The sequence below is a fragment of the Urocampus carinirostris genome, chromosome 3, assembly GCF_059441175.1.
Source record: "Urocampus carinirostris isolate Australia breed hairy pipefish chromosome 3, RoL_Ucar_1.0, whole genome shotgun sequence".
In the NCBI taxonomy this organism is placed as follows: domain Eukaryota; kingdom Metazoa; phylum Chordata; class Actinopteri; order Syngnathiformes; family Syngnathidae; genus Urocampus; species Urocampus carinirostris.
The window spans coordinates 15,150,158-15,164,383 of record NC_142351.1 but is presented as its reverse complement, the minus strand read 5'-3'; the positions used below and the strand labels follow the sequence as shown (position 1 = coordinate 15,164,383).

At 39.6% G+C, this 14,226-nt stretch overlaps 1 protein-coding gene across 1 annotated transcript; it reads right to left on the bottom strand.

Annotated features, from left to right (window-relative positions):
• Positions 1–6,659: 6,659 nt before the first annotated feature.
• Positions 6,660–14,226, bottom strand: mtg2 (mitochondrial ribosome-associated GTPase 2). The gene is made up of 6 exons (XM_088330809.1): positions 13,856–14,226; positions 10,900–11,047; positions 10,698–10,813; positions 10,391–10,609; positions 9,009–9,147; positions 6,660–7,450 (listed from the first exon to the last, which is right to left on the bottom strand). The coding sequence occupies exons 1-6, from the start codon at positions 14,075–14,077 to the stop codon at positions 7,053–7,055; spliced, it is 1,242 nt and encodes a 413-aa protein (XP_088186935.1). The 5' UTR covers positions 14,078–14,226; the 3' UTR covers positions 6,660–7,052.

Genomic DNA, 14,226 nt, shown 5'->3' with positions numbered 1-14,226 from the left:
AAGGCCACCCAGTTTGGTATGCATTTGAAAAACAACTTATTACTATGTTATTACCAGGTTAATTATTGGAAATAAGGTTAAATGGACTGTCAACCAAAAAATAAAAACGCTGTACTACAAAATAACAACGACCAAACACTGGTGAGCTATTTTCAGGACAGGTCTGCAGGCACCTCAGCTGTCCTTATGGGTCACCCTGGTGCTCGCAGGCACCATTTTGGAGACCCATGCTGTAGTTTGTTTAAAAAACAGCTTTGTAGAGTAGAGTAAAAACAAAAGTCGAACTGGAGTAAGATTTTTTTTGTGTGGCTTGAGTAATGATAGATAGATAGATACTTTATTCATCCCCGCAGGGAAATTCACATTTCCAGCAGCATCCCTTCGCTGAGAACAATACAATAATAAGATAAAAGGAATACAATATACAAATACCCAATGTGACGTGCTAATACCCACTGTAGCGTGTTGTATAGAGTATTTAAATAGTGCTACATAAAATACACACTGCAATAAAAGTACGGTAATATGCAATGTAAGGGATGTGGTTTAATGTGGGCCTTTACTCCGCCGGGTGGAGTTAAAGAGCCTCATGGCATGAGGAAGAAAAGATCTGTTCAGTCTGTCTGTGGTACAAGACAGTGACAGCAGTCTGTCGCTGAAGCTGCTCTTCTGTCTGGATATAATGCTGTGTAGTGGAAGTGATGAATTGTCCATGATTGACCGCAGCTTTTTCAGCGCCCGTTTCTCAGCTACTGTTGTCAGGCTGTCGAGCTCTGTGCCCACAACAGAGCTCGCTTTCCTCGCCAGTTTATTTAGACGAGAGGCATCCTTCTTCTTGACGCTGCCTCCCCAACACGCTGCCGCATAGAAGAGGGCGCTTGCCACAACTGTCTCATAGAATATTTTCAGGAGCTTTTTGCAGATGTTGAAGGACGCCAGCCTTCTGAGGAAGTAAAGTCGGCTTTGCCCTTTCCTACATAGAGTTTCTGTGTTGCCAGTCCAGTCCAGTTTATTGTCCAGTTGCACACCCAGGTATTTGTAGGTCTGGACAAATTCTACACCTTCTCCTTTGATGGTTACAGGAACCGGGTGAGTTTTAGTTCTCCTGAAGTCCACCGTCTCCCTGGTCTTGGTGGTGTTCAGGTGCAGGTGGTTTGCGTCGCTCCATTGGACAAAGTCCTGAATCAGTTTCCTGTACTCCTCCTCCTGCCCAAGTTTGCTAAATTATTGGAGACGATTACAATATGTTTTAGCAAAGATTATGCTAATTTTTGGCATGCTCAAAGTACAGCAAAGCCCAACACAAGTGGACCCATATTATTGAAATGTTTATCTAACTGCCCTTCAGGAGACAAACCAAATTGACGCACTAAAGGCAAAATACAGCAGATTATTTTTATTTTAGAAAAAGTTTCCAAATTGTATTAACACAGCCATGAACCATCGTACAGCTACATTCAATAGAGTACTTACCAGTACTTATGTGAATTTCCCTGCGGGGATGAATAAAGTATCTATCTATCAATCACTATGGGGAGTAAAAGGCAGACAAGTATGGGTTACTGTAAAGATGAGTTTTTGCCTGAGTACATTGGAAATAGAGGATTCCCAGTCTTTGAGTTTTCTGGATATATACATCATGCTCATTAATAAATTGCTGATGATTTTAAATATAAGGCCTTTTGCTAAACTGGCAACACTTTGGTATTCAGTATAAAAAAGCAAACATGCATATCTCTAGTGTGTTTGCATTTAATCAGCATGCCCTACTGCCATAATATAAAAGTCTTGTATTATGTGTGTACTAATCCCACTTGACACTGGCATGCAACAAGCCCAACAAAAGGATTAGGTTACAAATGTCGAGATGGGCGAGGTTCTGCATGACGGTGTACCCTACATCTTGCTCAATTCATTCAGTGCACTTGACCCAAATCATGACTGCTTTAAAAAATAACATCAACATTAGTCCCTCATGGTGCAGGTGTACAGTATCAGCATGCGTCATTCAATTTGGCATGTGCTGTGGAAGACTGGAAGCAAATTTCCAGATTTCTTTTTCCCAATCACTACTTAACTGTTTTTAAAAACCATAGCCCGGAATGGATTAGGATTTGGTAAAAATTGACGATTAAGTTGAGAGATTTTTCAATCCCCATGAGTAGCCTTTTGCAATAATATATGTATAAAATAGTGACAGGTAGCATGGTAGGTAACAGGCTAGCATGTCCCCCAAACAGTTTAGCTACTGAACTCTGTGTTTGCATTATTTTCTTCCACATGCCCAAAACATGTTGGTGCGTCTAAATCCTCCCGAATATTGGGTAAATGTTTGGTTGCTCGTCTGTCTCGGTCCTATCAACTTCTGGCAACCAGTCCAGGGTGTCACCAGCCTGAGGTCAGGTAGGATTGACACTAGAACCCCTGCAACCTTTGTGAGGACAAGCAGTGGGAGACTACATGAACAAACAAATGACTTTTTAACTTTTAATTTAATGATGGTCCCCTCTCAAGAATTCTTCATTTTACTCATGTTGAGGTTTTTGAGTTTTTCCCTTGCCCTCATGTAGGTTTTAGATCAGGGGATGGTGAAATGGTAGTCTGTGGTTTGCAATGATCTGTGGCCTGTGCAACCCTTTGAGACTCTTCGTGATTAAGGGCTATACAAATAATCATGACTTGACTTGGACAAATTGGAATGAATAGGTTTGCTGAACTTTGCTATTTTCACTGATTTAGGGCTATACAAATAAAAATGACTTGACTTGACTGTTTTAGTAGTGCAACATACAAACTCAACTCGAAAAGTTAATTTCCCACCTCTTATTGCAATTAGATGACCCCATGCTTATCTCACATGTTTGAAATGATCCACAAATTGCATGTGAAAATCCAACGTGTAATTTATTAATGTCATTATTGTGGAGCAGAGGCGGGCATGCTTTTAGAGTCTTGGGCTGGATTTGGTTAAAACATTCGGCAGAAAAGAAAACGATTGTTTAAAATAAAATATATGTGTGTGTGTATAATGTAGGCCAATAAGCTGTTTTACTCATTTCCATCTTTGAATAAATATACATGAAGAAATCTTCATGTACATGCAATATTTGTTAAGAAATCAATTAACTTTGAGACATTAGCTTTTAAACATTCCGAATGAAAGAAAATTAATATGTCGTTTTAGAACCACAAACTTTGATTATATACAAGTACAATGAAAAATATCTAAATGCACCAGCTGTGTGGCCTTAGGGATGGGAGCTCGCCCCGGAAGTGGGAGGTCACAAGTTCAAACCTCAGCCGAGTCATACCCAAGACTTACAATATTGTTACCTGTTGCATCCCTGCTCAGCATTAGGGGTTGGAATTGGGGGGGCTTGGTCACTTAATAACTAAAAATCGGGAACAATCAAAATAGGTGTTTTAATTCATGAAATATACATTTCTTAGAAATAAACACCCAAAAATAATAGCAAGTATTGAAAACCTATCTATTTGAATGTTGGCCCTGAGCTCAGTACAAATTACTACTTCATTAAAAGACAAATATGGCATGGGGCGATGGGCTGGATGGGGGATGAAGGAACACTTGGGACAAGACAAAACAACAAATATTTATTAGTATAGTATTTCCTACCATCATACTGTACATTATCATTATATATTTACGGTTTTTGCTGGGTGGGCTGGATCAAAAAGCTTGGTTGTAGTTTGGCCACCCCATTTCTAGAGCTATGACCAGTTACTAAAAACAAACTAATGAAGTATTCAATTTTTAATAGTACTCATATGCAAATCTGGAAAATGTTCCCTCTGCCATCTCACCCTTTCATAGTTTGCATCGTTGAGGCCTATCCTTCATCTCACAGGTTCTGCTTAGTGCAAACCTGCCTGACCTGCCACTACCCACTTGAGTAGCTTTGTTGACTTAAGGGCCTATATTCACAAGGATTAACCTCAACAACACCATGGACACTTTCAACCTGTGTTGTATTAATCATGGTAAGACTTATTGGAGAGGCATACACACCTACATACGGTGCTGTAAGAGAGTATTTGTCCCCTTCCTGATTTCTGTTTTTTTGCATATGTATCACTCACAAAGGTTTCAGATCATCAAACCATCACACAGAGACAACTTATCTGGTCCAGTTATTTGTCCCCTGAACCTAAAAGATAATTAAACCACCTTTGACAGCAATAACAGAAATCCAACATTTCCAATAATTGGTAATGAGTCTTTCACAATGCTATGGAGGAATTTTGGCCAATTCTTCTTTTGCAAAATTGTTTCAAATCTGCCATATCGGAGAGTTTTCTAGTATGAACTACCTGTCTAAGGTCACAGCTTACATCTCAATTGGATTTCTGGACATCGACTTGGCCACTCCAGAATCTTCATATGATTTTTTTTTGGTGTCAATCTGAGGTGGACTTGCTGGCGTTTCAGAATATTCAGAAGCCCTTAAGATTTAGGGCACAAACTGATGGCCAGACATTCTCCTCCAGGATCTTCTGGTCAACACCAGAATTCATTATTCCGTCAACCACAGCAGTAAAGCAGCCCAGACCATCACACCAGCACGATGCTTTACTGTTGGCATCCTATAATTTTTGGCAAATGTTGTGCCATTTTTACGCCAGATGTTACAGGCTGTGCACCTTCTATAAAGTTCAATTTCGGACTCATCAGCCCACTGAATATTTCTCTAAAGTCTTGAAGATAAACAAGATCCTCTTTTTGTTCTTTTTCACGGCAGTGGTTTTCGCCTGGGAACTCTCCGATCCATGCCATTTTCGGCCTGTCTTTCTAATGGTGGAATCATGAACACCGCAGTTGTTTTTATCAGAATCGGCAGAGGGCATTAACAGCTCTTTCTACTGAATTGACCAATACTGTAAATGAGACAATACTACCAGTTTAATCAATACACTTCCATTTGGATGATTCGATTTTCTGTTTAAAGACACAAATACACCTCTACGACCTGTACTTTAGATGCTGAACCTGCACCAATGCAGGAGATCTGGATTATGACGTAACCTGTGCGTCTGCTGAAAAGGCTTTTACAATAACATTGAAACTCTCATCTCTATCCCGAGATTCCCTTTCACACAGATATGGGCCTGTCACTCAAAATGTCAGCTATAAGCTTGTATGTGTACAATACAACATCACACAACATGCAAAACATACAAAACAAAAAAGGCTGATTTCAGACAGCAACACCACACTGGAAATTCACAGATAATTTTGATCATTTTACTGCCCTCAAGTGGCTAAATTAATAACACTAAGAAACCGCTTTTATATCTATTTGGCTGATAGAATCTCAAATGGTATTAGAGTTAATAATTGATCAAATATGATATTAAAAACCTAACCACCTGTTTATTATAAAAAACTGCATATTTATTCATCTGCCACACATTGAATTGGAATTGTTTAAAAATGCCACAAAACAAAATACGATTAAAACACAAATTTGATTCGTCGGTTATTCCAAGCGATAACATTAACTCTTATTTCAAAAAAGAGCAGAGTAAAAATGAGATGGATCACAATTCAATTCCTAGCATCATGGAAAAGCTCTATAGCAGGGGTCACCAACCTTTATGCAGTCGAGAGCTTCTTTTATGTTACAGTTTAGCGTTATACATTTATACTATATATATATATAATTATATATTTTGTTTTTACCATTTTGTAATTATTAAAATTAGGGTTGAAAAGGCTACAAAACAGGATAAACGTAAATTTCCTAGAGAATAATTATTACCCATCACTGGTGAGCTGAACTGGTCCCCTAGCTACTCAGGTGTTCCTTGGGGTCTACAGGGTGCATGCGGGGACCACGTTGACGGGCGCTGGTCTAAGGGTCACTTACTAAAATAGCAATACATGAAAACAAGAGTGGATGAATTAATATACACTCCACGCATAAACATTGCACATGATTTTAACTCTCACCATGATGTGTAATGCAGTTTGGCATAGAACTTTGTGAGAACCTGGTCGGTCGACAGTCCAGGAGGTTCCGGGTGAAGAAAACTTTGTACATTTTAAACTCAAATACATCAATCTGGTGCATTTTTAGAGCAGAATCAAGAAGCTAGACCTATGACCCATGTGTGTCTTTCGTTTATATTCCTTTATTCTAAGCAATAGAACTGAAACATTTCTTGTGATTGTAACATGTTCCAAGCACAACAAAGTCAACATTTGCCTCTGGTACCATGGCTAAATATAGTGTGATAATTTGATAAAATCATCCATCTTTTCTTGTATCATCCATCACACTTGATGGTCCAGTGGATAGAATTACCACGGTGACCCGGGTTCAATTCCTGTTGTATCCCGACAGCAAAATTTAAGTGGAGAATAAGTGAGACAAGATTTTACACCCATTTCTAATGAAAATTAGGAGTGTACGATATACACCATGAATACGGAACTAAAAAATATAATTTATTTTTCAATAATTCAAGTTTATGAGACTCTGTTGGGACCAATTATACACTGCTGGCCCGCCAGAATCTTCCAATGGTATGGTACTGTAGATACAATCTTGGGCAAATGTTTAGAGATGAATATTCCAAGACTGCCGTTTCACTTTTTAAGAATTCTTATCAGGTGAATGAAAGAAAACAATCATGGATTATAAGTATAAAAAAATGTTTATTGAGAACAACAGATTTCTTGCAATCATTCTCTTTGCAGTGTGAACCCTTTTCAAGACCTTTGTAATTCTATTTTGTTGTTTGTCAAAATAACATCTGGACCAAATCCTGAATAATAGAAATCTGTTCTGGCATGATCAATATTTGGAGTTAGTCACAATTTGTGGGTTTTTGATTGTTTCACTATCTCAATAATACTCAATAGGATTTCGATCTCGGGAGCTCCTTGCCAAGGCCCTGAGCTGCAATTCCTGATTTTGCAACAATTCTTTCTTTGTGGTAGAATAAATTGTGAAAATAATTTGATTAAGAGGCAAACTTGAAGTTTGGGTTCAAACACCATCTTTCTGATGAGCTAAGCGACAAAGTTTTTACCACCTCGTGGGTTTCCCTTCCTCTGTGCTCCCGTCTCCCTGGAGATAGCCGTCATATAGTTCCCTAAGGTGAAGTATGAGCTCTTCTGTGTTGTGCCCGGTGAGGGCCGACACGGGAATAATTCTCTGAGTGACGAGGCTCTTCAAAGTCTGCAAGTTCTGCCGAGCTTCGGAGAGGTCTATTTTGTTGGCCACGATTGCGTGGGGGCGTTGAGACAGACCGGGCTCATACTGGTCCAGTTCGTAGCGCAGGTGCTGGAGCTGAGTCCAAGGCTCTGGTGAGGACGCGTCAAGAACAAAGAGCAAGAACCGGCAGCGTTCGATGTGCCGCAGGAAAGCGAAGCCTAGGCCTCGATTTAGATGTGCTCCTTGAATGATGCCTGGGATATCAGCAACTGTATCAAGAAGCAGCAGTGCATGCAAGTTAAAAAACATAGCGGGTATGTACACTGTTTAAGGCTAATTCCAGCACTTTTCAAGGATTCTGAGAGATAATTTCTCCAGTCCCGTTAAAGGAAAAAATCCGCTGTAAATCATGTATTTTGTAGACCCACAAATAGACGCATGCGATTTTTATTCTTGGTGGGTGCATCTATCAAGACATGATTTTTTTGACGTTGGTTTAAGATCAAGCAATAGTGTAATTGTAATCCTGTGCAGTCCTTTGAGACATCTTGTGATTAAGGGCTATACAAATAAATATTACTTGACTTGAATCTCGAGTAAATCGGAAATATGTTTGTTTTTTACACATATCTCTCCCCATAAAGGTGTAGTGTAAAAATTACAATAATATGTAGCGTACATTTTCAGTTGCAGGAAATATCTCCCATTACAATTCACCACTGGGAACGCTACCTTACATTTTTTGCCTTGCCTATATCAAATTCCATTATTAATATGTAACCCTTGCACCATCAGTCTGCCATTCCTAGAATGCCTTTCTCTTTACTAGTTACATTTAATTACGATGGAAGAGAAAATGCAACGTCAAAGCGAACGCACCATACAGTGGTTTCGGCATCGTTTTTAAGCAGACTTCCTAACCAGACAATTTTAAACATTTACCAGCACTTTTCGATCTTTGAAAACTCAAAAATTTCAAGCATTTCGAGAATTGTTAGCCCAAATTATTTTTATCAGTTTTAATATGAATTGCAATATATTCTTGAAAAATTCAATCACTTTAAAATAAATGATCTTCTTCAGATGCAATAACATTTGGTAAGGAAAAAAAATGAGTTAGATCCGGTTTGGCTGCTGGAATATGTGGAAATTATTATTACCTGAAAATACTTTTCAGAACCCTATGACAATCACCATACAAATATTAAAATACGGTGGTAATACAATGTAAAATGTTGAATAAATGCAGTGTTTTTGCTTTAATTACTCAAACATATAATTGACTATGTATAATCAATTCATGTATATTTTGTGATTTTTTCTGTGGCGATTTTTAAAATCCGCAGAATCGAATTTTGTGGCGTTATATCCGGGACATAAAAATTTGGGAAAGCAAAGGGAAGTTGAACACGGAGGAAGAAAGCAAGCAATGAGGACTAAGGCCGACGCCTTGAATGTCAGCTTCCAAACTGACTGACACAGGCTGATGTGCATTATTTAAACATCATTCATAATCTATTGTCCCAGAAGTGTCTGATTTAAGTTGCTTATTTTTTAAGAAACAATATCCAACCGCAATCATCACTGACATCGAATCGCAAAACTTGAAGAATCTCAATTATCGAGAATCGTGACATAAATCGAATTTGCACCTTAGTATCATGACACAATCGAATCGTGACCAAAGCATACCGTCCAACCCCTACCATGTATTGCAGAGACCGACTTTCTAATTGGTCACAAATTGAAATCCACACTGGAATCAATTAGCCACTTGAGCTGCAATGTCGCAAGTGAACATTTTCTCGATTACTTTGGCTGATTTACCTGCAACTTGCTCATGATCCCTGTACTTGACAATTCCTACATGTGGGTTGAGAGTGGTGAATGGATAAGCAGCTACAGCGGGCCTGGCATTAGAGATTGCTCTTAAAAGGGAGGATTTCCCAGCGTTTGGAAAACCCACCTGTGTGGGAATGAAAAAGAAATGTCATTTTTTGGGGGGCATACAATTGCCCCTCGACATAACGTGATACGAGATGTCCATTGAGGAAAATCTTGCCCAACATACGAGATAAAAACAATGTTACGAGAATTTTCAGATTCTACCACTAAAAACCACTTGGGACCACTCACCGCCAGCATCAGCTTGTCCTAGTTAGCGCATGCGTTTCCTGACATAAGACACCTGATCCCGAACGCTTATGTTGTGGAAGAGTTAATGCAGTGTTTTACTAATTGATGAGGACGATAATATTCTGCAGCAAGTTATTAATTGCAATAAAATAACGCTTTTATGAAAAGAAAAAAAAAGCCACAAGATTAAAAACAAACAGAAAAAAGCCGAGAAAAAAAGGAAATAATCCTTTGTGCTGTTTAAAAATGTTTGTACTTACATTTAAATTCAAACTAACTTTTATTTTTTGGGGATGTTTATTATTTAGCACCTCCTAGTGATAAACTTCTTTAAAAAAAGAGACAATATTAATTTTAATTATTGACATAAATACATTTACTATCATACAATTTTTATAAAATACTCGCAAGTCAAGAATTTTTTTTACATAACATGAGGCTCACATAAAGGAAGCTGACATGATTGTCCGCCATCTTGCTGCTATTGGTACCCACAAAAACCAAACACTTGTAAAATGCTGGGCAAAAAAAATGAGAAGTGCTTCCTTTTGGTCAATTTGTGTTCCGGTTGTTTTTTTTAATCTTCCTTGTGCTTGGTCACACTACCTTTTGGTTGCACCACACAATAAAGTGACATCTAGTGGTCAAATATTACACAGCGTCCCTTTAAGTGTACCCTAAGTTTGAACATATAATTAACAGTCTCTCATGTTGCCTCACTCCTTCCGCACCATGCATACACCGTTGTTAGCAGATCACTTCCTGTGGAGGAAGTTCTCATAATAAACTCACATTTTATTTTGTGAATGTCATCTCATTTATATTCTCACTGCATTTGTATCTCCAATTACTATTTAAACGTGTCTTTATAACTACTTAGCGTTAACTTGGATACTTTTCAAAGGCTAGTAACTGATCATTTGTTTTTCAGTTATTTCTTTAGGAAAAATCGCTCAAGATACTAGAAATTCTAGATAGAAGCTTAATCCGGGAAGGAAATGATCTCGTATGTCAAAGGGCCACTGTATATAAATATCGATTGTCAAAATATAAATAAAACAAACATATCTTACCAACCCAGCATGGGCCATAGTGCGCAGCTCCAAATGGAAGATTCTTTCCTGGCCCTCAGTCCCCCGGGTTGCAGTCATTGGAGCACGATTCTCATTGGAGAGATAGAACCTGTTGCCTTTTCCTCCAGACCCTCCAAATACAGCTAAATAAACTTGTCCATGTTGTGAAAGATCAGCAACTGTCTTGCCATCCTCCTTCACTACAGTGCCAACTGGAACCTTCACAAGATGATAAATGAAAATGTTATTTTACAATGACACAGCGGGATAATTTACAAGAAATTTGAGAAATAGCGTCCGGGCTCACACTAATATAGGTGGGATGACCGTTCCGACCATAACAATTCTTACTAGCACCTGGCTCTCCATGATCTCCCGTGTATACAGGAACCACTTGAGCCAAAGACTTCACAAGTCGATCAGCTGAAACAAAAGCGGTTTGAAATTGAGCTCAAATGTGTGTGCAAGATTTGACTTCACGTGATGCTTTGTAGACGCTATTCTCTCACCTTTGAAGGAGATGCTTCCTCCATCACCCCCGTTTCCTCCATCCGGTCCACCCCACTCTTTCCGAGGCTCGCTATGAAAGCTGCAGACCCCTTTTCCACCTGAACCGGCAACGAGCCGCACACGCCGATGGTCTACAAAGTGACGAGTCTGTGGATAGACAGAAAAAATAGCACATCTAATCTTACTTTAAGTCGGTGACACACAATATTCATGAAAATATCATGGTTAGACTAGGGCAATGCTCCATTGAACTCATTAGTTTTAGGAAATATTTTGGGTTGACTTCTGGTTCAATGTAATCAGACAGGTTGTGTCAATTTTAGCATACCAAAATAATCAAAAAGATTATTAGTTGTATCAATATTTGAGTGAGTTTAAATAGTATGTTAATAATAACAATGGTGTAACATTGTTTCCAAATACAACAAGATTGGAGAAGGAACCCCAGGATAAACACGTCATAAAGACTTAAAACTAAAAAATGAGATAAAGATTGTCAGGCTTTACAAGGAAGTGCTTGGAGACTGTCCTATGTTGTTAGTGCATCAGTACAATAGTGCAAAGTATTGAAATTCCATTTAGACAAAAGAGTCGAGAAATAAGATACTTATCATGCCTATCATGTATAGAAAAATTATGTTTTATATTTTTCCATCGTCTATGTGCTTGTGAAAGGCAGTGATCGCCCTGAATAAGAAATTGTCTCTGTTTAGTTAGCAGTGTCTGAAATAACGTCTGCCCGGACGCCCAGGGCGTACACCTTTTACATCGGGCGTACAACTTACAAAACGTCTCTGCTGACAACTTTTTCAAGATCTTTTTTTTAACAAATAAAACGTTTTATTTCGATTTTGAAACCTTCATTCATTTTGGAAATTTTGGAATTTCGGTTCGTTTGGAATTTTCAGAATTTCAGCTCATTTGGCAATTTGCATACCCAGCAGCCAATCAGAAGCCTGCATCGAAAAACTTCGTGCCTCCGGACTTTCCCGAGCGTTATTAGGTCTGTATATCATTTTCCAAAGTAAATGTACTGAGAACACAAGAAAATGGATAAGTGGTTAGGAAATGTTATGATTTATCACTTTAGCACTCTTACTCGTGGTATTGCGGTAAGAGGTTTTCCATTGTGTGACTTCATTACGCACGCACCATTTTTCGTTTTGCCAATGGTTGATTGCCATGATGTATTGAATGGAGCGGTGTTCTTGTTTGTTTGCTGTAGGGGAATAAATATGCTAAAAGACTGAGCCACGATGTCCTGCTTATCTTCTCACGCATGAGGAAACTGCCCGCTCTGACATATCCTTACCAGGAATCAAGCCAAAACCTCAGCACCAGAAGATTCAAAAGCTAACAACATTGATGACGCTACAAAACGTAAACGTACATTAAAAGTATGGTGGAGAGAGGAGTTCGCGTGGCTTGTAGCAGACGACGCAACGCAAACTTTGCATGAATGAAGATGAGTAAACACAGGTCATATACATGCAATGAATGTTATAAGTAGATTTATAATAAACATAATTTTGCGTAAGCGGTGTAGCTACTGAGATGAGATAATTTTGCGTGCAACGTGAATCATCCTGCCCTCCCAAACAGACTACGGGACCTGTCATGGATGGTGGCTCATGAGGTTCCCTCAATCAGAGCCGTAATGCACCACCGAGGAATGTCAGCGATTTCGACATGCTCTCGACCTGGCTGTGGCGCCCAGGAGACGGTGAGGCTTTTTTGTGAGTTGCCAGCAGGGGAGATCCCTGACGCACAGTACGTGCTTTACGGGGCGAGTCGGTCGAAAAGGTCACAGAACGACTTTGTCAAGGACTGGCTCACTCTCCCAGCCATCAAAGACGCCATCTGGACCTCCAGAAACCTGCTGGTAAGGAGGTGCAGGCAGATCCCGCCGTGGCTGTGCTCCGAATGGCTGCAGATACCATACAATCTGCAAGCGGCAAGCCTAAGACGCAGCCATAAAGAAGAATTGTCTGCACCCACCCGGAGGAGGGAACCGGAGCTCCACTGTGGGGGTCCCGGCAGCAATGGCCTGGTTATTCGGGTGGTTGTGGAGGGTAGAAGCAAGAAGGGAGAGGACCCATCTGAGCATCCCGGGCAGAGGACTGGAGGATGCCGTTTGAGAGGGTGGGATGGAATCCCACTTGAGAAGACAGAGCTATGCCCATGCACAATAGTATTGCCCTTTACACATTGGTTAACTGCTGTTAAAAGTGTCGATAAAAATGGTTCAACCCTCATATCGTTAGAATATGATAATGAAATTGCGAATGTATTTAATTGCTGTTAAAAGTGTCGATAAAAACTCATATTGTTGGGATATGATATAATGAAATTGTGTGTTTAATTGCTGTCAAAAATGTCAGAAAAAACTGTTAAAACGTCATATTGTCAGATAACGAAATTGTGAAGATGCTTATTTGCTGTTAAAATTGTCGAGAAAAATTGATCAAACCTCACATTGTTTGTTTGCTGTTAATAGTGTCAACCAGCTCAGTAGCCTAGATGGTAGTGTGCCCGCTTTGAGACTGGGAGGTCGCTGGTTCGCGCCTCGACCGAGACATACCTAATTGGTATAATGGCGGCGCCCTCTGGCTGCGGCTGCATCGACCCGCTACAACGGGTCAGGTGTATCGACATTTCGTTCTGTGTACATTGTTACAAAGAATGACAATACAAAGGAAATTATTATTATTATTATTATAAAATTGTGCAAACCAAACCAAAAAAAGTTGTCTTATTGTGTTTCAAGTTGTGAAAAATGGGACAGGCAACATTATGGCTGGTGTCCGGTAACTTTTTGTCCTGAGTTTCAGACATTGATGTTAGTTGATACAGTATTTTCGTAAGGGGCCCGTGGCGTCTGCAAGAGGGCAGCAGGTCAAGCACCGACACTGTGACCGTTAAAAAAAAACGATACAGGAAACATCACAGACTTACCAGCTTCTTTTCAGAAATGTCGCTCTTTTTCTGTCTAACTCGGACTTTAGCCTGCAGCAGAGAGGAGGTGCCAACTTCTCTGCTGGGAATTTGACGTCTCCAACCTTTTGAATGGAGGCGACAACAAGCTGTCAAGTTCTTCTCGGCTATAAGGCATGCTAGTCCTAGAGGTCTATCTGTCCAACACCGTAACGGACTTTGAAACCTCAATGTCGCGAGCATTTCGATATTTTTCTAACCCACTAGAATTACTGCATTTCATCTCAATAAAAACGATACTGTACTTCATTTAACTGATAATAACGTCCTCCGCCGGAGGGTTAGGCAGCAGAGGAAGGTGATGTGGGACAATCTTCTTCTATTTTTGGGGT